The sequence below is a fragment of the Lepidochelys olivacea genome, assembly GCF_965140295.1.
Source record: "Lepidochelys olivacea isolate rLepOli2 genome assembly, chromosome: 4".
NCBI lineage: Eukaryota > Metazoa > Chordata > Testudines > Cheloniidae > Lepidochelys > Lepidochelys olivacea.
In genome coordinates, this window is record NC_140414.1 from 74008211 (window position 1) to 74033747 (window position 25537).

The window sequence follows — 25537 nt, forward strand, 5'->3', positions numbered from 1 at the left end:
TAAATCAAGATTGGATGTTTTTCTAAAAGATATTCTCTAGGAATTATTTGGGGAAGTTCTTTGTCCTGTGTCATGTAGGAGATCAAACTATATGATTACAATGGTCCCGTCTGGCTTTGGAGTCTGGGAATCTCAGAAACACAAGATAAAAGGATAACCTTGCATGATTGCCATGGTTAATAAGTGTTCGTAGATGCATAACAAAATGTGAGTGGAGAGTTCTGAAAACAAAGGTTTATGCACCAAGTTTAACATGGTCATAGAAAAGTATACATTTTAGGGGATCAGAGAGACTGAGTCAACCACTGAATTCCATTCATACATCCATTTTTTCTAATAATAAATTCTTATCTCTTCACTAGCAATCAGCATCCAAATTTTCCTCGTGTTCCAGGGCGCACAAATTTAGCGAGGAATGCTTGTGTGTGAGTGTATTCATGTGCTGTCACTTGAGGGATGTTTCAAGGTGATTTTCTATAAGTAGCAGAACAGATGTTGTAGAGATGTAATGTCGTGTCTTGAGGAGCGGGAGGGGATAACTTAAAACCATCTTGGGGCTACAGGTAACTGATATTTTTTGGAATTTTTTTAAATTAAATATTAAGTTTTTAAGCATAAAACTTCCTATTACAAGTTTTGTGCCCTTCATGTGAATAATTGGGCAACCTATTGCAAGCTGCTGTGGGCACACAAGGAAAAATAGGCGACTGAATCATTCAACATGGCCTTGCTTCAGAAAAAAACAATGTTTGATTTTCTGTGTAGGAAAGGTGATGGTCATGGGAGCTGCTATAATCATTTCTTTGAATAAGGTTCTTAAACAATAGAATGATTAATCACTGGTAGCAACCTGTTGTTAAACTGCTTCCATTTATCATTTGCTCTAGAGTTATTTTTGTGGTTTTAAATAAATATGATGTTTTGCATGCTCATTTAAAACAGTCACTGTGTCTGATGCATGATAAGAATGAATATTACAGGGGTCTTTTTTTTTTTGGTGGGTTATGATTCAGTGAGCAGTTAAAAAGAAAAGCTTAAATGTTTCTACCTTTGAGCAGATTCATGTTCACCTCTGGCACTATCCTGGTACATTTTTTTCCACAGACAAGAAAACTGCCTGCAAAGAGAAAATTTTTGTTTTTGAATCATGCAAGGACTTGATACAGGTTTCCCCCTCAGGCCGAATACGTATTATTCACAGACTGGTAGCCTCTGGGGGTCTCAGAGGTATGACCACATGTCCTCTAAATTGTTAAAATCTAACATTTTGTTGAGAATGGATCTTTCCCTATGCTGAGTATTGAAACAAACAAAAAGGAAGAAAGCATCCATTCAAAATTAGGAGACTGATTTCAATCTGTCAGCACAACAAATGATTTTGTTTTTACTAAGCAAAATATTTGTTTCTGTAACTAATACAGACTAATTTTGAAACTGAGCTACAGATATGATGGAAAAATCCATACTGATTTATTCAACATCTGTCAGGTTTGTTCAACAACTGCATCCTTCTTTAAGTGTGCAATTAATTATTTCCATGCTAGTGTCACTAGGCTTATCTCTTCTGCCTTTTGATTATTGTTTTGTACAGAGCTGATCTTTGAAGGGATCCATCATAGGACCATTTCTTTATGCACACGTCCCTTTTGCGATTATTCTTCAGAATAAGACATACTTATTTAATGTGAGGTAGACTTTTCTGTTTCAGATAATTTGGTAGACGGGGAACTGGAAAGGGCCTTTATTTTATTTATTACAAAACTTTACTAGAATGTCCCTGTTTGTTACCTTTCATGAAAGCATTTGAACTTACCTTCCATTCTTTTCGCTCGGTTATATAGGAGAGGAAATGCTAATGAGTTTCTGTTATTGTCAGTTGCAATCTAATTTCTCATTTGCTTGTCATCCTTCTAAGTCTGCAATAGGGAGTATGTGCTAATGCTTGCTTTTGAAAAGATGAGAGATTAAAACTTTTGCTTGAAATTAAATAATGCTCCTATTAGAAAGCCTGCAAGAAGTATCCTTCTGAGTTTTTATGCTTTCCTAAATGATCACAAATATAAACCGCTTCTGTGAAGTGTGTTTACTTTTAAACTGTTCCTCCACATTCAACTCTGTTCACATCTGCAGGAAGCTCCCACGTACTCTCAGTGCAAACAGATTTGAGATGTATAGTACAAATGAAAATGCAGTGGAAACTTGGTTTTGACTTGCAGGATTTTGCTATGAATATATATCATCCTGCTGTTGCTGTACAGCAATGTATTGTAAGTACAAATAGAATTTATTGAAGAGCCTGCAAGTCAAAAGTCAAGCTTCACATACATTTTGGCAGGTAAAGCTCAGGTGTGTGTAAGTACTTAGACAATAAAGATTTATTTTGCTGTATTACTATATATGTGCTTCAACAAAGGTAGCGAGAAGTAATACAATATGAGTAAAATAGTAAAAAGAAGCTTAAATTATATATGGCAGCTTGTGTTTTTGTAGAAATTCCTACTGAACCAAACACGGTCTGAAATATTGCATATTAATTTTGTTAAGAAATAACACTCCCTTTCGTATGTCTTAGGAAATCTGCGGGTAAATGAGATGCATGCTCTGCATTCCAGTTCTGAAACAGTCTGACTTCTGATATGACCATAATTTGTTCTCATTTTTTTGCGTGTTGAAACGACAGAGGTCGGTGTGATATGGCTTTATAAATGTATGTCAGGAACACTCTGCCAGTTTTGATTTAATTGACCAGCCCCACCTAAAATGACAACAGCCAAATGACACAGAATGGTGGCAGCTGATGCCTTTTGCTGTCATGACTGCCTGTTAATCTAGTTTGCCTTTTTTCCCTGCAGTGAATTTGGTGGCTGTGTAATGTAGCTCATATTTTCTCCCCTACCGTCTGGTTGATTTCTAACACACTAAAAGCTCTTTTAGAGAGGATTACTTGTTAATAAACAGGACTGCATGCTATATGGCATATCTCCCTGAAATAATTAACATCCGTTTCTTTTCTTTGCTTTTTAACAATGTATTTTCCTTTTTGAGATGTTTTGTAATGTCCAGATTCATTAAAATCAAAGCACATTTTTTGCTCCGCTAGAACAAAACAACGAATTGATAAAGTTTATGCTGAGTAAATTATTTTTAATATCAACATGTGCAGAGCTTGAAACCTTGTTTGGCCTGAACATCCAATCTGCGTACGTTGTAGAACTGGTGTGAGGTGGGAATACCTTATGTGTTTGTCCAAATAGTAAAACTCCTTGTTGTGCATGGAACTGTAGCCACTGAAGAGATACTTTATGAAATCTATATCAATAAAACTAGCTGAAAAAGTAATATTAGCCATTTGTTCTATATCCTTTATTTTCTTGAAACTTTTTTGTCTCTCTTGAGAAATAGACCTCACTTTCTATGGGAATTTACTAAAAGAATAGTGCCATGGTGCAAGGTTGCAGGCTGAACAATGAATGGGTAGAACTAAGGTACAATTAAATTGCCATACTGAGAAGAATAAGGTCTGTGCCTTGGTTTACCCTTTTCTGGACTTAAACATTAATATAAAAATGTTGTCTACATTCTACAAGCTATAGATGTGATGCTCACAGAACCATGTTGTGTATCCCTTAGACAAGGACGAGTGTTCTAAGGACAACGGTGGCTGCCAGCATGAATGCATCAACACTATAGGAAGCTATGTCTGTCAGTGCCGCAATGGATTTGTACTACATGAAAATAAACATGACTGCAAGGAAGGTAAGGGTTAGGGCATTTGAACAGCAGATAGTAGAGGCGACCCGGCTGTCTTTTAGAAGGTTTTCTTCAACTCTGTAGAAAGTTATAATCATGTAGAAAAGGGACATACCTTTTAATGCAAACCAGCAGGGTCTACATGGGACAGTTAGAACACTCGACAAATCACATCCCTCTAGTCTGTACTGTGGTGCCATTTAGACAAGCCCTTACCTTCCTTCAGAGAGTATTGTGAGGCTTAATTCCCTGATGTTTATAAAGTCTTTTGAGATTCTTGAAGGGAAAGTACTTAAGAAGGTGGAGTAGTTTTATCATTTTATCCTTGCTTTATTTAGATTTAAATGTTAGTTTTTATTTAATGAGAGGCACTTATACTAATTCCATTAGGACAAAGAAGACCTTGTATAGTCAGACATTTCTCTGTAGATATTCACAATTCATTCTCAGTCTTTTGCCAACAACAGTATCTCTCTCTTTCTATTAATCGTGGTTTAACAACCAGAATCAAGGTTCAATACCTTTAATGCCTGCTTTAGCGGGAGGGCAGAAAAGCAAAATATGAAATTTTCAGGCAGGAGTTCCATTCTGGGTTTCTCTACTTAATTTTATTTGTGAGGAAGGCTTAGTAGAGGGAATAGCAAAATATTGACTTCATTTAGATAAAAGGTTTAGGCATATCATTCATATATATAGTTTGTTTATAGAAGGTTTATGTGATCCATTGTAAACAACACTGTAAATGTAATGGTCAATCAGTAAACAAGCAATGCTAGATTAATCTCCATGATGTATTTGCCAAAGGTGATGAACATGATACTGGATACTGAGGAGGTAATTAGCTAGCTTCCTGAAAATCCTTTCCTTTCAATGAATCAGTTGATAAAAAAGTCTGCTTTTCCGACTACATCTTAACATAGATTTCTAAACTAACTGATGCTATCATTGTTGGCACAGCTGAGTGTGAACAGAAGATCCATAGTCCGACTGGAGTCATCACAAGTCCTAACTGGCCAGACAAATACCCAAGTAGGAAGGAATGCACATGGGAAATCAGTGCCACTCCTGGTCACAGAGTCAAATTAGTAAGTTATTTAAGTTTTTTTTTTTTAACCAAATTTCCTCCTGAGCTGACCAGCTACTTTCACAGGCCACTGTATGAAAATAAGATTGATCTATGTTCACTGGTCAATTGGCAGCCAAAAAGTATGCCCTTTATGTTACACTAGTTAGTAAGAATCCACTGACTTTTAAAATAAAAAACATTATTTTTAAAATAATGAATATTTACGAAAATGTGTTGTAAAGATATCAACGTTTTAAAACAAAGATTAATATGAAGTTTAACCTTCAGTGAAGAATTATTTTAAGAGTGTTAAGTAAGTGTTCCATAATACTTAAATGAAAATTCAAAAAGTCTGATTTCTTTTATCTCAAATATTGGTTTGGAGTATTATTTTTGTCTGATTATATATAGTTGGTTCAGGGGCTTGGGACACTTTCATGTACATAATTCACATGGACATTGCAGATTCACTATACAAGGTTTCTGCACTTTGGTTCTCAGCTTTTTTTAGATTTCCCCACATTATTATGGTACAGCACTGAGCTTGAGAGATGGGATGCATTTAAGGGTGTGTCCACACTGCAATTTGAGGTCTGATTGCAGCTCAGATAGACACACTTGCGCTAGCATTACCCCATTCTAGCATGGCTAAAAATAACAGTGAAGACATGGCAGCAGATGCTTCAGAGTGGGCTATATAAATACATGGGTCCATATCCCTTGGGCACATACTCGTGCTGCTAGCCTGTGCTGAAGCCCATGCCCTTGTGTCTACACTGCTATTTTTAGCTTTGCTAGTGCAGGTTGAGCTAGTGTGGGTATGTCTACCTGTGCTGCAATCATACCTCAGAATCCAATGTAGACATAGCCTAAGCCAACTTTGTGCCCTCCTGACCCTGAGCTGCTCCAGGCGCTGGAGAGGACTCTGGTAAAACAGCCCTGGGGCCTGTTTAAGTTATGGCAGATTCCCTGGACTGCCCTCTGGGAATAGCACTGCCCAGCATCTCCTCAGCTCTGCATGCTGTGGCCCCAACCCAACATGCCCTTCCAACCCTTGGGATGTCCCCTATATGTCAGGCTTGTGAAACGATACTCAGGTACTTACAGCCATCTTCTGCAGTGTTAGTGCCAGGAGAATTGTTCTTCAGTCAGTTACTGAACTCTTAGGACCTCTTTCTGCTGCCTTTTCAACCCTTTTCCCTGGCATAAAGAAGCAATGCCTCTGTCCCTTTGTGGATCTGGCTCTAAATGCTTAAACCCTACATGCAAAGAGGGGATGAATGCTCGGCCCATTCACTGGGTTCAGTGAGTGTTCAAGTTGAGTGGAGAGGGAGGGTGGGCCTGTGCTGGCTCATTCCCAACAAGTGAACTTCTCCCATATGAACAACTTTTATTTTGTGTATATCTTATCTAGCCAGAGGCACAGACGGATTTTTATAAAAGCACTTTGAGTGCCTGTAAACTCAGCAGGAAAGCACTTGCATTTGGATTTCCTTGCTGAATTTTAGTTTTCTCTCTTCCAGAAGAAACCATTCTTAAATCTTTATCAACTGTTCCTTTTTCATTTGAAATAGAATCTGGGTAAACATTTTCAAAAGCACCCCAGAGGCCCAGTTTCAAAAGTGAAAGTCAGTGGAAGAGAGAGTTGAATGTCAGTGAGAGTTATGTGCCTAACCTGCCTAGGAGCTTTTGAGAATCCCACTAGGCTGTACTACCGGCATTTTTGGGTGCCTAAATACTATTGAAAATCTGGTCCTAATCACTTTTGAAAATGGGGTTTAGGCCCCTAAACCACTTAGCTGTTTTCAAAAATGTTGTCCTCCATCCTTGAAAAAATCACAGAGCTAAAGGGTTAACAGCCATTCTGATCTGCATAGTGAAACTCTGTTAATCAAACAAAACAGGATTCTTTATTTATCTAATGAAGTGTTCAGCAACCACTGAAAGTTAATGAGAGTGGAGCACCTAACTCCCTTAAGCTCTTTTGAAAATCTCACCATCATGTATAGTGGATAAGTATAACACTCATTAGCAAAACATTTCACAGCTAGAAATTCCCAGCTGTGCTAAATGTTTGTATGGGAAGATAACACACTATATTATTTTGTTCACAGTCTTGTTAGCTGCTTATCACTCATTTTGTATTTGACCCGTATACCAACAAGACTAATGCAAAACTTCCATTTTATAAATATTTCCTATTTTGCTTCCAAACTAAGTTCAAGTTCATTCCTACTTTTACTATGCCCTAATGAACAGAAAAGATATGAGTCCTGAAGCTGTGCATTATTTTTGAAGTTCAGTGTATCTAATCTTTTCCTGTGAGTGCTCTTAGTTTTGATAAATCATTGCAAAGTCTTTTCCTGGTAACAGTAAAGTGAAGAATTCTGTGTAATCAAGGGTTCCAGGAAACAATGGACGTGTACTGTGGAATTTTTAAACTAGATGTCCAGATGAAAAAATAATGCTTTTGAAACTGTCTACATATGGCACAGAGAGAGAGAGAGAGAGATTTTAAAAGCTCACTTGACACTTGGAAATTAGTCTAGGTGAAGCTTAATTTGAGAAACACCCTATTGCATATATAAAGATGATTTTTGAACAAATGCCTGGAAATGCATATAGATAACAGAAAAAATAATGAGATAAAAGAAAACTGCAATAATTTTGCTCAGCCTATTCCCCTAAAAGTTCCCAAGTTCATAAGAATGGCCATACTGGATCAGACCAAAGGTCCATCTAGCCCAGTATCCTGTCTTCCAGTAGTGGCCAATTCAAGATGCCCCAGAGGGAATGAACAGAACATATAATCATCAAGAGACCCATCCCCTGTTGCTCATTCCCAGCTTCTAGAAAACAGAGGCTAGGGACACCATCCCTGCCCATCCTGGCTAATAGCCATTGATGGACCTATCCACCATGAATGTATCTAGTTCTTTTTTGAACTAGGCCTTCACAACATCCTGTGACAAAGAGTTCCAGAGGTTGACTGTGCGTTGTGTGAAGAAGTACTTCCTTTTGTTTGTTTTAAACCTGCTGCCTATTAATTTCATTTGGTGACCCCTAGTTCTTGTGTTATGAGGAGTAAATAACACTTCCTTATCTACTTTCTCCATACCAGTCATGATTTTATAGACCTCTATCATATCTGTTCTTAGTCATCTCTTTTCCAGGCTGAAAAGTCCCAGTTTTATTAATCTCTCCTTATACGGAAGCCATTCCATACCCCTAATAATTTTTGTTGCCCTTTTCTGAACTTTTTCCAATTCCAATATATCTTTTTTGAGATGGGGCTACCACATCTGCACACGGTATTCAAGATGTGAGCGTACCATGGATTTATAGAGAGGCAATATGATATTTTCTGTCTTATTATCTATCCCTTTCTTAATGATTCCCAACATTCTGTTTGCTTTTTTGACTGCTGCTGCACATTGAGTGGATGTTTTCAGAAAATTATCCACAGTGACTCCAATATCTCTTTCTTGAGTGGTAACAGTTAATTTAGACGACATTATTTTATATGTATGGTTGGGATTACGTTTTCCAATGTGCATTACTTTGCATTTATCAACATTGAATTTCATCTGCCATTTTGTTGCCCAGTGACCCAGTTTGAGAGATCCTTTTGTAGCTCTTCGCAGTCTGCCTGGGACTTAACTATCTTGATAGATTTGTATCATCTGCAAATTTTGCCACCTCATGTTTACCCCTTTCTCCAGATCATTTATTAATATGTTGAATAGGACTGGTTCTAGTACAGACCCCTGGGGGACACAATATTTACCTCTCTCCATTCTGAAAACTGACCATTTATTCCTACCCTTTGTTTCCTATCTTTTAGCCAGTTACCAGTCCATGAGAGAACCTTCCCTCTTATCCCATGACAGCTTACTTTGCTTAAGAGCCTTTGGTGAAGGACCTTGTCAAAGGCTTTCTGAAAATCTAAGTACACTATATCCACTGGATTCTCCTTGTCCACATGCTTGTTAATCTCTATTCATCTTGATAGAAATTATGATTCCTCTGATTTAAATTATGCAAAGAGTATTTAAAGTTCTTTTATTTCAAAATTTTATTACCAACCTTAATAATAAAGGCAGCTGAAAAGCAAATTCTTTGTGTCCCTTGAAATGTAGGGATGCTATGGATAAAACTTTAAGCCAATTTCTAATTTGTTTAATATTTCTTGAACTGTTTGAATGTTTTAAATAGTTTAACATATAATATTTGCTTTTTCTTAAATCCTCTAGTTCTCATAAATCCTAATTGTAATTCAAACATTTAAAATAATAGCTTTCACAGATTATTGATTGTAAGGAGTGCTTCTGAACTACTGACCTTTCAGATTGCAGAACTGAAAAAAATACAGTGTGATTTTCCTTTGAAAAACAAAACAAAAAATTAAAAATCAAACTCAGAACTATAGACTGTTCTTACAGCACATACAGAACTCCCATTGATATTCACAGTGGATTCACTGAATTGAATATTTAACCAGCTCTTACAGCCTCTCAGTGGTTTTTGTCTGTTTGTTTGTTTTTGTAATTAATCAAATATTGTTTGGGGCCCAATGACAACACATACCTGGCTGTCTGAAGATAGGATGGTTGATTAAAATTTTAGAGTGGCAATGGGGATTGCTGCACTCCTGTTTTTATTGCATCAATGATTTCCTTCCGCTCATATAAATGTCAGCTTTTCCTATAAAATGAATCTGTGTCCGTTCAGTACTATCTTTTCACTCTCCAGTTCTTTGTGAACTAAAACTGATATTCTGAGTATTCTTTCTCATTTGCCAAAACATCAGTGCTTTAGCTATATGCAATTCCTTTAGGACAGCTGGTAATATAAAGTGCCATCACATTTTATATTGGCTGACTTCCATCGGGGATTCAGTAGATTAGACTTGCTTTGGTGTACCAGACAGAATGATCAGTTATTATGTGTGCTCAGAATTAGACTGTTTGCTTTTATTCCTTTTAAATATTGCTTCTTAATCTTTTAGCTTGCTTTGCTGGAAATACACTGCATACAGTTAGGAGCATTAATTCCTAGAGTGCTTTTGTGATATGTTATTGTATGAACAAAACGTAACTTGAGAACCATAAAATTACTAATTAATAATAATAAATAAATTCCACTGAATGATCTTTCAATTTAAGGTTAATTGTGAAAATGTTCAGAGAAGCCTAGAAGTATTTCAGCCTCTCAATGCTTATACATAATTCTCTATGACCTTTCATCATTAGGCTTCTCGTTCAAATCTAGCCCAGTTCAGTAGTGACCAGAAGTTATATCTCATGGCTGTTTGATGTCCCATTTGTAATAAGCTTGGTGATCTTAGTCCACTCCTGAATATATATCTTCCATATATCACATAAATAGCACACTTGTCATGAGTTGGAACACTAGGTGGCAGTCTCCATGGAGAAGACAAGAAGGATCCGGAGACTGAACCATCCCTTGCTCCTGGAAGTGGTCCCTTAAGATTAGGTTCTGATGATATGGTTCAGAAACTCCCCCTACCTGTGAGCTACCTGTTCTGTGGACAAATAAGTTTAAGATTGTAAAAAGTGACTTGTGATTTTTGGGTGCCCCCATCTTCAGACAGTTTAAAGGGCCTGATTTTCAGAGGGTAGGGGCCAGACTCAGGGAATCAGACACCTTCAAAGTGTCTTCAGCTGGGTACCCTAAAATTGAGGGACTGAAAATCACTAGTCACTTTTTAAAATCTTGGACAACTGGACTCCACTCTCCAGGGCATTGAGGAGAGTTGAGTCTCTAGGAGCTCAGATAAACACTAAAATAAGTGTTGCTGTGTGGAGAAGAAATATACAACAGACCTGAAAGTAAGTAATACTTGTGACCTTTAAGATAACTTCTGCAACTTTCCTCTCTCTTTGAGAGTTGGTGACAAGTAAAAGTGAGTTGTGTTGGGATTTATTTACAAATTCACTCAAAAACCTTTTTTGCAGCTTTCTTAGACTGATTTCCTGGAGAAAGATTATTTTAATTTGCTGAGTGAAGCCTTAAATATAACCAATATTGTAGTTATAAAAATTGGTTTATATGGCATAATTTTCAAAGGACTGTGCTGTATATGTTTTACCTACAAGGGTCATGTGGAAATGTTGTTTTCATTGGTTTAAAGTGTATTGAAGAAGCACATATATAAAAGCACAACATCTCAGAGATGTTGCAGGGCCCCAGTTATAAAAGGAACCAAGAGATTTCCTACTTTCTGGCTGGTTTTGGATGTTCTGTGAAATTTGGAATAATCCTGGAAACTAATTGAATGAATTCAACGGAATGGCTATGGTATTCCAGATTTGCTCTGTTCTGCCATTGATATTCATTGGACACAAGTGTTCTCCTAGTCCCTTTCAGGTGAAGCGGTGCCCTGCCAACGTTAAAATTCACTGTCTTTATTATTACTCTTCTTCCTTAGAGTGCGTCTGTCATTCAAAGGTCCAAGCTTATAACCGCAACAAAATTACATGTGCTATCTCAGTTGCATGCAGGCTGTATGCTGGAAACCTACATAAAGTAAATGTTTGTTATGTATAAGATATAATATGTATTGGAGTCCTTCTTAACACACTATTTTGCTTTCTTTTCAGACCTTTAATGAGTTTGAGATTGAACAACATCAGGAATGTGCTTATGACCACTTGGAAGTGTTTGATGGAGAAACAGAAAAGTCACCAATTCTGGGACGTTTATGTGGCAATAAGATACCTGATCCTCTTGTTGCTACTGGAAATAAAATGTTCCTCCGGTTTGTTTCTGATGCATCAGTACAAAGAAAAGGCTTCCAAGCCACACACTCTACAGGTTAGGAAATCAGGATGTTATTTACTGATCATTTTCCCTTGATGAAGACATTCAGGATTTTCATGTTCTATGAGCAGAATTGTTTAGTAGATAAATCAGTGCTACCAATAAAGCTGAACAAATCCTTCGAGGCAGTAGATGAAATCTAAACTCAGAGATGAAAGGAAATATTGTCAGGATTCTAGAATTAACTCTTTTTTGCGATCTTATTACTTTTTTTGTTTTGTTTTTGGAAGGTTTTTTTCTTTTTTAACCTTAATGTTGTTGCCGGACAGTCATTAAAAAGTAATCAGTTACTTTGAAAAAAGATCTAGTAAAGGCCAAAAGGAAGGCAATGCTGAATTCTTTCCTGAGGAAAGCTATGATTCCTTTTTAAATTCAGCAGATTTGGGAAACAGGTTTTCAAGAAATTTGTATTCTTATAATTGATGCCATAGCTGACTATACTTATAAAAGATTCAACGGCCTCTAATTTCATTTCCAGTGGACCTATTGTAATGTAGTGTGCTGTGTACCAAAATAGTCTCTGATTTTTGTCTTCTACGAATTTAAATAAAACATGGGAATTTGTGTTAACAGGTAACACTATTTCTTCTACAGTAAAAAAGAATGGTAAGCAAAGGTAAAGGTAAGCAAAACAAAACTGACAGTCTTGCTAAAATAAACAAGGTTTTAAAAAGTCTCCTTCAGGCTTAGCAGTTACTTTTGGTCCTTGATAGGAATTATTGTCATTCAAAATATGTTCTGAAATTCTATTAATCGGTTGCTTAGGACATTTTCCATGTTACAAACATTATTTTTCTGAAGTTGCTTGGTTTACAATGACCCCTAGTGGTGACTCTAAAAATGTTAACCTCCAAGACGTTATTTGGAAAGGGAGGAGAAGCCATTCAAAAATATTAGAGAGCAGGGGTGCTGGAACAATTTATATAGTGGGGGTTCTGAGAGCCACTGAACCAAGCTGTAAATCCCGTATATAATGGAAACCACTTCAAGCCAGGGGTTGTGGCAGTAGCCCTAGTTCCAACACCTATGTTACAGAGTAGAATAGAATAATATTTCCCCAATCTCTACAGAAGAAATAATATTTCTTCACTTACCACAATCAATTCTTACTCAGGGATTATTTTTCAAACTGCATATTAAAGCGGATATTATATAAATATGACTTCCAGCATACTGAGGCTTTGCAGATGCACACAAATCCCTAATCTTGATTATAAGAATGAGTAGTCTATATTTTATCCATGTAGTTTAACATTATCTAAAACATCACATGCAACACAAAAGTGCGTGTGCAACTATCAAATCATTATAAATTAATATTAAAATTCAAATTTGGTTTTTTCCCCTTGCATTTTTGTGGAGAAATAATCCTTGATACTTTGTGTGATTAATTTCTCCTTTTGGCATAGTCATCAGACATCAGAACCTGGGCTCTTTCTCACCATTTGTGTTCTGATGCTGGAAAATGAAAGCATTGTTTACCCTGACGTTCAGTGTACTTCTTTTTCGTGTTATGAGACCTGGTTTGCAAACACTTAGTAGTACACTCACGATGTGTTTGCTGGATCAGGCCCTTCCTTATTTCCCTTTGTATCAGCTGCAATTGTACATCTACAACCAAATGTGTCACATGTACATTTTAACTCTTAAGAGGGACTGAAAAAATTATCATGTGTTTTATTTCATCTTTTCCAAATCCTGCAAGATCACTTGCATTACCCTCTCCAGTCTTCTCTACCTTCTCTATAAAGGTTTTATAATGATTTTCACAAAATTATATATAAAAGGTTTGATTGGTCCTGACTACAATTTTACAGTAAATAATTAAAAAACAAAACTATTGGTAAAGATGGGTGTTGTAATACTACTGATTTATGTAGTTTCTTTCCATTTACACAATTGCAGTAGTCATTACATAAAGGAAATTAAAATCTATGTCCGCAGTATTTCTAAGTGTTACCAGTTACATTGCTACATAAACTCACAGAATCATAGAAGATTAGGGTTGGAAGAGACCTCAAGAGGTCATCTAGTCCAATCCCCTGCTCAAAGCAGGACCAACCCCAATTAAATCATCCCAGCCAGGGCTTTGTCAAGCAGGATCTTAAAAACCTCTAAGGATGGAGATCCTCCCAAGGTAACCCATTCCAGTGCTTCACCACCCTCCTAGTGAAATAGTGTTTTTTCTAATATCCAACCTAGACCTCCCCAGTGCAACTTGAGACCATTAGTCATTGTTCTGTCATCTGCCACCACTGAGAATAGCCAAGCTCAATCCTCTTTGGAACATCTCTTCAGGTAGTTGAAGGCTGCTATCAAATCCCCCCTCACTCTTCTCTTCTGCAGACTAAATAAACCCAGTTCCCTCAGCCTCTCCTTATAAGTCATGTGCCCCAGCCCCCTAATCATTTTGTACAGTTAATGACTTACTGGTATTTCCCTTATAAATGTCTATTTGAAGAGGTTTATAACTTCCACTTAATGTGGAAACTTTGTGTATGATATCTCAGCACAGGTACAGTGTTTTCCTTCAGAATGTTGAAAAACAGAATCTGCTCGATTCTTTTTTAAGAATGAAGGAGAAAAAAGGTGTATTTTTGCTCATATATGATTCAAAGTGAATTTTTGAAGGAAAATGTTTCACAAAATGTCCATTAAGGTAACTGAGAAGCCTAGCGACTGATAGCATAGGGATACAGTTTGTATGTACAGTTTGTACAGAATAAGGACTTTATCCTGCAGTCTTGATGAAAGCATAAACATTCATTTTAGTGGGAGTTTTGTGAATGGACACAAATGAATGGACATTGCATTTATGAATATATAATCAAATATATAATCATTGCATATATATATTGCATTTTGAATATATAATCAAAGTTTTCAAAGCATATATTATTTTTCTTCATGTTATTGCTTCCATAACGTAATACATAATATGTCATTTTAAAAGGCTAGATTCCATGGGTGAGATCAGGGGTGGTAGTGAAAAGCTTGTGCCTGTGTAACCCACACACCTTCTGGGTGTGGTGTTGTGTCCCATCTAGTGGCATCGAGACCACTTAGAGAGAGAGAGATAAAATGAGTCTTCTCTACAGCCTTAGCTAACAGCCAGTTGGCTTTTAGCTCATGCGGTAGAGGCTCATGCACTAAGCTCCAGAGGTCCCTCGTTCAATCTCGCCTGCCGATGACCGGGGTCTGTCGGCATTACACCTAACCCTACATGACTGCAAGGACAGGCAGAAAGAGCTCAAGGAGCCATTCCACTCTCTCCTTGTACTGGACACAATCTTCTGGCTTTACAGTTCCTGCCACAAGGCCAGAATGAGCCTACTAATCCCAGAATGAGCAGCCTGATACGGAATCCAAAGCTGAATTCGGAATCATGCCACTAAACTTTGTATTCCCTTCCAGATTTTCTGGACAATTATAGAATCATAGAAATGTAGGTGTGGAAGGGACCTCGAGAGTTCATCTAGTCCAAACCCCTATGCAGGAGCAAGTAAACCCAGACCATCCCGGAAAGGTGTTTGTCCAACCTGTTCTTAAAAATCTCCACTGATGGGAATTCCACAGCCCATCTTGGAAACCTATTCCAGAGCTCAACTATCCTTATAGTTAGAAAGTTTTCCCTAATATTTAACAGACAAGTGTTTCTCATAGGTCAGGTTTTCTAAACCTCTTATCATTTTTGTCACTCTCCTCTGGACTCTCTCTAATTTATCCATATCTTTGCTCAAGTGTGGCACACAGAATTGGACACAGTACTCTGGGTGAAGCTTTACCAGTGCAAAGTAGAGTGGGATAACTACCTCCCATGCCTTACATATAACACTCCTATTAGTATATCTCTGAATGATATTAGTCTTTTTTGAAACTACATCACATTGCTGACTCATATTCAATTTCCAGTTCCCCAGATCCTGTGAATTGATGCAAGGTTTCCAATCACAATTGGGTTTTTTGGTGGTTGGTGGTTTTTTTCAGTTGTGTGGGTTTTTTTTTGTTTGTTTGGTTGGTTTTTTGCATTTTATTTTTGTTTGCATTTATCAGACTTGAGAAGTGATGAGTATTTTGGGAGCTGAATATGTTAAATTTCTTAAACAATTCCAGTGGATTTAAAATATTAATTTCCTGAGACTAAAAATCCATGTCTGCAGCACAGATTAAAAAATTAGTATTTAACTAAAATTAATGTGCTCATAATTTAAAATTAATGTATTCCTGCCCATAATAAAGGGGTGTAAACTATTTAGAAGCATGTTTTAAAAAGCATGTATCTGCCAGGAGATTAAACATTGTTTTTAAATGGTTGTGAATTCCATACTCTAGAACAAACATTAGCCTGAACACATTTTAAACAACTTTTAAAATCAGTTTCTCTACCACAGTTTTGACATAACATAGATGAGTCCTAGAGTAAAGTTTTCAAAAGTACCTAAGTGTCTGAATAGTATAACTCCCATTGTCCTCGATGGCACAGAAAGGAAGACAAGACACCAGGAATGACACTAGGCTGCAGCTTTACTGAATAACACACTTGGAAACTATCCAGCAATAACTCCTTTGGTGCAGGTCATCCTTCCTTCTGTAACCCATACCACCTGGGGGAGGGCTGCAGGCAGCCCTCCACGCTGTGAGCTTGGTCCCAGCACCATTGCTGGGACCCCACCATCTTCTCTCATATAAGTGGGGTTGTCTCCTCACTGTACCAGACATTAGGAGTCCTGGTTCCGTTCCCCACCTTTTTTAGGACAAGCCTTCTAGTAGTGCACTTCCAATTTATCAGGGAACTGGACACTCCATTGAGCAAGTAGCTGCACTGGGCACTTGCTGAGCTGCAACATGAATTTTGCAGTGCAACCTATCGACTGGTTCCTGGGATGCTGAGAGGAAGGCAAAAAAACCCACACTGCCCAGGCCAATCTGGTTAAAAAGGTGACTAGGATGATGCTCACAGTGGGGGGGGGGGGTATTTTGATCAGTGTGCAGAATTGTGCCCTGGGCAGGGAGAAGGGTTTATAAGCCCTTCGCTTGTGTGCATGAGAGCCAATAGGCTTATGCTGTGGCCTTGCATCCAGCCAGTCAAGGAGCCCCCCTTCCTACCCTCCTCAAGCTCACAAGGAGGCTGAGTGCCCATGGGAAGGGGAGGAAACAAGAAAGGGTCAATCCTTACGGGAGCCAAGTGTTTTCTTTCCCCTAATGGCCCTAACAAAGCCTCCCCATCTCAAAGGCTGACCGGGGGGGTGGTGTGCATTTTCAAAAGTGATATAAGCACTTCAGACCCTAAATCCCATTGATTTCTAATGAGCTTTAGGTTCCTAAGTGCTTCAGTCACTTTGGAAAAGTGGACTTAAGATCTTGTGAAAAATTCCTCTCTATTTTTTAAATTGGTTCTCCTTTTATAAATGTGAGAAATTCTTGCTTTAAAATTTTTGCAGCTGGTAATATGGATGGAGATTTCTTTTAAACTCATAGAAAACATAGCATATATGGGGGAAACAGTACATACAGTTGATTAAAAGTATTCCTTTTTTACAGCTGTTCTATGTCTTAAATGTGTAAACCCTCTTACAACCTACCCTCTTATTCCAGTCAAAAGCAAAAACTTAACTGAATTCACCAAAAAGTGAAGTAGCCAGTAAATTAGAATAAACAGTAAACTGAACCCAGGTGAGGCATCTCATCTGTAGCTTTGATAATGCGCAGTTGTGAAGTGCAAAAAATGCACACAAGTACATATGTATGAAACCTCATGAAGGTATCCTGTGAACCAGGTATGGGGGGATTTCTGTTTTTGTCAGAAAATGGTACATGCTTGTCTAGAAAAATTTAAAATTCTATGCTGAGCTATAAATCAAGTTTAATAGAATCATTCCACTTACATATTATATAATATTTTCTGTTTTGCTTGTCTTGATTCTTAATAGATACATTTTCATGAATACGATAAAGTGCAGTTTTAAGCATCCATGTGTTCCTATTATTATTTCCTACCTGAATTCAGAATCTTCAGCATATGACATCACAATTTGTTGTTGTTAAAGTTGGGCCTGATCCACAGAGTTCATGACCAGCTCCTCCCTCCTCCAGAGCTCAGATGTGTTTGGATTCTGGGATTTGTTTTAGCTCATCATAAAATATAATGCCACTGCAGAGGAGCTTAACATAAACAGATTTTGGTATAAAGTATTGGGGTAACCGTGTTACTCTGTATCCACAAAAACAACAAGGAATCTCATCTGAAGAAGTGGTTTTTTACCCACAAAAGCTTATGCCCAAATAAATCTGTTAGTCTTTAAGGTGCCACTGAACTCCTTGTAGATTTTGATATAGTTACTGTAGAAATGAATGTCATAAGCAGAAGAATTTGGCCTGGTGAGAAATAAGGAGCAGATGAACCCGTAAAAATAAGTGATCTATTTTAATTGAAATCTCCATAGGTGTTAAAATTAAAAGATCCCAGCCAAACCTCCCCTAGAAATCTAAACAACAATGCAGTGTTTTTTCAAAATATAGTTTTACATGTGTTCTTAGCTGCTTTTAAATAGTGCCTTTAACTTTAATTCTAATTCACCAATGTAGTATAGAAAGCTAAACACAATGAAAATGCATAACAAAGAACAAATATTTATTAATTCAAACTAGTTAAAATGTTGAGAACAGAAGAAGTAAAATAGTTATGTTTTGATCTTCAAATATACAATAATAGCTGCTTCTGTCAAGCAAACTGTTTGTAGCCCAGTTTATGGGTCTAAACATTCTTTTTCATGAAGTGAAATGTAACATTATTCAAAACAGTTTTTTTCTATAAAATGTAATATACATATTTTTAAACTCGGAATTTTTTTTGACGAGCTACACCTGAGTGAATCTGTAAAACAAAATGTATCGTAAACCATATAATTAGAAATTTACTAACTCATATAGATACATATATTATGAAAATATTGACATACAGTATGTAATGCCCCAGCATAAAGCTTGATTTGGCTGCCCTTATGTGCATCTCAAATGTATATTTTGAAGGATATCACACAGTTTATTTACATTCTCTGCAAATTTGCTATCCTCTTTTGTTAAAAATTATTTACATAATGGGAAATGATGTATCTAAGGGTATAACAAGATGAAAGGAATGAATTCTGCAGCATTTTATTACAATTTAAATTTGTTGGACTCTCATTTTGATTCTTCACTGCACGTTCAGTTCCACATTTGGGCCTTAGCAGGGCACAAGGGTTTCCTTGCTCTCTTTTAGTACCTTATAGGCAAGAAGTTCCATTAAAGTTGTAAATTACTACTTAGAGACAGTAAGCAGAATTAGATCCATATGACTTTTAAAAAATAAATTTTAAATTATGGGCCAGGTTCTGCCACCCTTATTCAGAGTAGTACCTCATTCTGCAAAGTAGTCCCATTAACTTCCGTAGACCTATCTGTGGGGTAAGGAACTACTCATCCTGAGCAAGGCTAACCTTACAGGAAAAGGGAATGATGAGCTGTACTGAAGAAAGCTTTTCCTTATTCTTTCTTTGTTTCCTTCATGCAGAGTGTGGTGGTCGACTGAAAGCTGAAATGAAGCCCAGAGATCTGTACTCTCATGCTCAATTTGGTGACAACAACTACCCAGTTCAGATGGACTGTGAGTGGTTGTTAGTATCAGAGCGTGCCTACCGAGTAGAGTTAACATTTCAGACATTTGAGGTGGAAGAAGAGGCAGATTGTGGTTATGACTATGTTGAACTCTTTGATGGCCATGATACAACAGGTGTGAGACTTGGTCGATTTTGCGGATCAGGGGTAAGTAATCAGTAACTGAAGCTTATATTTATGGACAGAAAAGCTACAAAATAAAAATTCTTACAGGGTCCCTGTCAGGTAGTTTTCTCCAAACTGTAAGCTTTGTCAAAAATAAATAAAATATTTTACCATCTTGGAACAATAGACATGTTTCTATGATTTCAAAAAATATTCCATTGAAATATTTTCAGTCAATAAGTATTCTGTAGTCTTTGTAGCCAGATTATTGCATCATTATGCTAGTGCATATGAAGTTGAAAGTAAAATTGTTTAGTCTGTTCTATATACAGCACTCGTCACTTAAGTATCTGGGCACTTCGTAGTACTGCATTAAGCAATGTGATTAACATCTGTCACGTGGTTTGTTCTCTTGTTCCTTTCTAATTTCTAATCTGATTCTAAAGAAATATAGGCCTAGAATGAGAGAATAATTTTAGCTTAAGTAGGAGGCTTTCCATAGCTGTGCCACCCAAGTAGGATCTCTGAAAAGGAATTGTGGCTCCTGGGAGAAGATAACTTACTGCCACCCTAAAAGGGTGCATCTTATGTCTCCCTTTCAACTGGCCTAGCTCTGCAGGCCCAGTGTGTTGAGGAAAGGGGAGTCAGGGCTCCACGCATTTGTTGACAGGGGAAGAAGGTAAGTATCTGGTGTACAGCTCTTGCTTCTTGTTCTGTTTGTCTCACTGCACGTAGAGCCAATATTTGACAAGATCGGACATGAGGTGGTAGAGAGCATTTACTCCCCTGTATGGCCATGTTGGGACCAAGAATAGTCAAGCCCTAAGAAGTATGAGGATCCAGATGTCTCACCTCAGGCTGACTTGCTCTGAACAGAGCCAAATCAACCCCTTTTAAAGCATATTAGGCTTGAGGGAAAGGAAAGGAGAGAATGATAGAACCCTAACTAACTCTCAAAACAACAAAAATACAACTGGGGCGCAATTCTGACATTCTACACTGAGCAGTACCTCAGTACCTTTGCCAGTAGACCCAAAATATGAATAAAGGTGTCAGAACAGAGCCCTGTTCCACCCTCCGGGTGACACAATTCATAGTTTTATGACATGGGTGAATATTCTGACTGTTTTAGCTTTCTCTAAAGCAATTCACTCATCTCATCCTTCTTGCTATTACCTGCTATAAAAATGATACTGTCTGATCCATCTGATTTACACATCATAGTGTAGTATATAAGCTCCAGATGTGTTGTTGTCCATCATTTGTATAACTGACCTGTCAGTACAAGGAACAGCACAGGCTACATTAATAAAAATCTTAAATATTTTTCAAGTGGCATGCTCCAGATTTTATATTTAGTTTATATTAAACTGACCACCCTTTAATAAAGGGAGAGGAGGTTCAGAGAAAAAAAATGGCCTAGACCTGTTGACCTAGCTTCAAACCTTTTATGCAGGTTGCAGAGGACTCTAACTCTTCTTTTAGACTCCCAACACACCTGAAGCTCACTTCCCTATGCTGCAATGTTCCTATAGATAATAGAATCCTTCCTAAGCTATGACCCTCTAGTAGGTCCCAGCCTTCCGCTCACTTGTCCCTATTGTCTGCATTTACAGTTAGACACATGTTGTTGATCTCCTTGCAGTGCTAGTGTGACCACCAATAATTACAAATCTTACGCAGTCAAGGGCACTGCAGGCACTCTGGGAGCACAGCCCCAAGCGGGGCAAAATTTGAATTCAGTATAAACCAGATCCCAATAGAGCTGCGGTGCTAAGCAATGGGATCATCAGAAGATAGGGGTGGTCATGTTAATTGTGGTAAGTAGGAGCCATTGTGGAGATAGAAAGAGTAGGCATATAAAAGTTTGGATCCACTCCAAACAAGCATTCTAACTGCACTGAATGTTTTAACCTTTTAAAATTTACCCATGGCTAGTTTTCTTGAGGACAGCAATACTAGTTTGTCATGTCTACATTACACAGTTTAGTTGCCATCTGGCTTTTCTAGACTTTACTGTACTAGGATAGATTTTTAGCAGAGCATCCAAATTAGACTATATTCTGCTGTCCATTATGGCAGTATAATTCCAGACTATCCCCTCTGATTTCAGTGAGGTTACTCTGGATTTGTACCAGTACAGTGGAAAGCAGAATTTAGGCCACGGTGTTTTGATGTATTGAATTGTTATAATTTCATTATATAGGTTAGTCTATCCAGAGTAGACTTCAGAGAGACCTACTCAAATTAGGTGAATGGGAAACATGATAGCAGATGAAATTCAGTACTGATGCAAAGTAATGGAAAGTAATAACATTGGAGGAAAAAACACAATCTACTAATACCCTTAGTGTTCTATATTACAGTATCATCTGAGGAAAAAGGACCTGAACATCATTGTGGACAGCTCAACAAAGGCCTCTGATCACGGTGCAACTGCAGTGAGAAAAGGAAACAAAATGTTAGGCTGCCATAAGAATGGGGTAGAGAATAATACAGAAAATTACATAATGCCATTATATAAACCAGTGTTTAATCTTCATGTGGAATACTGTGTATATTACTGGTCACCCCATAAAGGGTGACCAGCAGAATAGAGGGAGTCCAGGAAAGGTGATGAGAATGATTTGGGGCACGGAAAAACTTTCACGTGAAGAGTAATGAAAAAGATTGGGATTGTTTACTTTGAAAAGGAGATGAATAAAATGAGACGTGATAAAAGTACATAAAATGATCAGTGGTATAGAGAAGATATATTGGGAGCTTCAGTTCTGCCAGCCTCCTAATACTAAATCAAGGAAACGGTCAATAGAATGGAAAGGTGGCAAATTCAAAACTGATAACGGAAATACTTTTTTACACAACACATAGCTAGGCTGTGGAACTCATTGCCACATGATGTCATTTATGCCAGGAATTTAAGATTCAAAGAGGGACTGGACGGATAACAAGAATATCCAGTTATAATAGTTAATACTAAAAAAAAAAGTTAAAACCTCATACTTCAGGGTTATCCTCTTGGGGGCTAGGATGAGTCTTCTTGGAGTGGAGATTATATCACCTCTGGCTACTGTGGGGTTTCTTCCATCTTCCTCTAAAGCATCTGGTTCTGACCACTGTTAAAGACAGGCTACTGAACAAGATAGACTATGGGTCTGTTCCAGTGTGTATAGTCCTATTACATTTTTCACTATGTTGTTCTGGAAAAATGCTGTATGAGTCTCTGAAATGTGTTGCTCCGTTGTTTTATAATGTTAGACTAAGACCTAGACTAAGACCAAGGGCTGCCTGTGTAAAGGTGTTGCATCCACCTTGAATGGTGGTATTGGTTCTATCCACTGTGAATGGTGCTGTTAAATTATACTGCTTAAAGAGGAATAAAAAAATCCATATAAGAAAATATCTTAACTGAAAAAGAACTAATAGAGTCAAAGGTGAAAAAAATAACTTTATTTATGTACTTATTTATCCTAGCCACCAGAAGAAATTTATTCAGCTGGGGATGCCGTTTTACTCCATTTTCATACTGATGATACAATCAACAAGAAAGGATTTCATATACGATACAGAAGTATAAAATATCAAGATAGTGTTCACACCAAAAAATAACGCAAGAACCTCTATGCCAGAAAATAAGAAAGAGAGAGAGAGAGTTAGTGTGATGGAGAGGAAGGAAGCCGTATTTTTTTACTGACATTATTAGCACAAATGTTTTATATAAGAGGTTCAGTTGGAAGCAAATTGTATATGACCAGAAACATTTTAGTTCACAATGAAACTTTCACCCATCCCAATGGAATGGACATGGTGATGACATGTGGGCTCCATGCTTGACTGTCTCTGCAAAGCTGGTGAAAAGGCATTGCATGCTTCCAGGGAAACTATAAAAGCTTTTGTTTCCAGCTTGATGTTTGTATAGCTGCTTGCAGATTCAATCACTTAAATTCAGTGGAAGTGACCTTGCAGACTGTTCTTCCTTCTGAAAATTATCTGGTCCAGGAGAAAAAATGCTCCTTCAGGTCACACACTCAGAAAACTGTCCTTATATCTTATTGAAATTGCTTTGGCTTTGTATCAAGGATACAGTGCATGCAAAGACCATAAAAGGAGATATGAAATGGGAAAGTCTTCTGAGGTTGGTCTGTACTTTTGTAGGGATTCATCTCTCCTGTTAGTTTACCAATATTTTGAAACTGGAAAATCACATCTCCTGAAACGTAACTGATTTCATTTTACCAGCATATTGAAAAGTCTGAAACATTTTATTCATCGCCATTATTAGTACACTCAGAATTTGGATAGTAAGTAATTGAAAATGTCAAGTGTATCGGTTAAGTAAGGTATAACTGATGATGTGCTCTTATTTTGCACTGAGCCCGATAAGAGACTGAGTTAATGTTTAACAGACCTGTTGTAAATCAATCTTTATCCACTGGGAAACAGAAATAATCATGAAAAGAATCATCTGAAACTCCAATTACTGATTTCATTTTCAGTAGTAAAATCATAACTGCTGCTAACTCGTATTTCCTTGGAACATTTTATGAACGAGCTAATTATCCGTTTTAGCTAATCAGAAACAAAGCTGAAAGTAGTACCCAAAAGAAACGTTTCTCAACCCATTGACAGAACAATATAATTTGTTTTCTGGAAATAAGAATTTCTATAATGGCAAAAAACAAACAGGATTTGTTGTTGAAAGAGAATTTCTTTGGTGCTATTCCATGAACATTAAACACACAATGAAGACGTTTTAGACCTTTGAGCCAACAACCTGCAGATCATGAATGTCTCACTATGCCTGGCTGCATCTGAAGAATAAAGACTTAATACGCGTATGACGAGATCATTGCAATGGCAGCACTAGTCCTGTGGAACAACTACTACTATTGCCTTAGAATTCTTGCACATGATCAAACAGATCTTCCTGTAGATACATCTTTAATTTGATAAATAATTTGACAACTTGAACGTTTTAATGTATGTCAACGAAAAGATCTTCAAGCAAAAACCCACCTGCAGAGCTTAGATCATCCACTGTAAATACAGTGACCTGCTTTTGATGTAGAAATATGTTACTTTTAGAATGAACTATTCTATGTGCTTTAGGCCATACATGGCTTTAGTCATGATGTATATGCATTATGTAAGTATGTATGAATGAGTGCTCCAGACAGGTGAGAGGTGTTGTATGGATGAACGGTTAAATTGTGCCAAGTTCTGCCAGAACCCTGCTTTACCGTAGCAACTTTTCTTTAAAGGTTTCATAGGCAGGTAAGTGGGACTTCTAGTCAGCAAGAACAGAATTAAAATGAAATGTTACAAGAAATATTATTTTGATATCCTTTGATGTAAGTTGCTACCCAGATTAGCTTAGTTCCTGTTACCTCACCATGAACATTCACTGGCACTAATAAATCTGGTGGGGGTTTTTTTTGGTTGTTTTTTTTACAAAAATAAAAACTAAACACATGTGTAGGCGTCTTTGGCTGTATTAACCACTGATTTATGTTGCTGTATCTCCCTTTTCCCTTCCAAAAAACTCTCACAAGTGAAGTTCAAAGAATGAATCATTTTTATTCCTCCTTTGGATATAATTGTACTTTTCTAATATTGCATGGATTTACTTTTCTATGGATCGTCTTTCAGGGTGCTTGCACAAGAAGAAATGAACAACATAAACTGGCAGAGTGGAGCAGAGTTGCTCCAAAATCTTTCCTTACAAACTCCTGTCATAAAACTTAATGCAGCAGAAAACTATGCTTTAACTTCAATGCACAATATACTGGCATAGTTTGTTCTATTCTGGAATGGAGAAAACATTTTAAGAAAACATTTTATTAAAATAACATATTTAAAGGGCTAGAAGAAGGGTTTGAGGAGGGGATAAAGGGCAGGGTTGCTGGGCTCTTTTCACACCACATCATTGCATGTAATCTTTTTTCCCTTATTAACTTTTGCCCTCTGGTCCCATCACAATATTTTCTTACTAAGTTCTGTGTAGTGCAAACTGAACAACATTTGCCCTAACCACACAGGAGAATTTCAATCCTTTTTTCCTCCCCCAACATGCTACACATTTCCCCACTTGGTGAAGTTTCTTCTGACCACAGAATT

The 25537-nt window shown here is 37.3% G+C and overlaps 1 protein-coding gene across 1 annotated transcript in view; it reads left to right on the forward strand.

Annotated features, from left to right (window-relative positions):
- The window catches only part of TLL1 (tolloid like 1), a 201431-nt gene extending 176561 nt beyond the window's left edge, over positions 1 to 24870 (forward strand). Inside the window, exons 18-22 of the mRNA XM_084626930.1 lie at positions 3631 to 3756; positions 4708 to 4835; positions 11440 to 11653; positions 19212 to 19462; positions 22895 to 24870. Coding sequence (XP_084483056.1) covers positions 3631 to 3756; positions 4708 to 4835; positions 11440 to 11653; positions 19212 to 19462; positions 22895 to 23029 — 854 coding nt within the window. The 3' untranslated portion in view covers positions 23030 to 24870. The remainder of the gene's footprint in view (positions 1 to 3630; positions 3757 to 4707; positions 4836 to 11439; positions 11654 to 19211; positions 19463 to 22894) is intronic.
- The last annotated feature ends 667 nt before the right edge of the window (positions 24871 to 25537 follow it).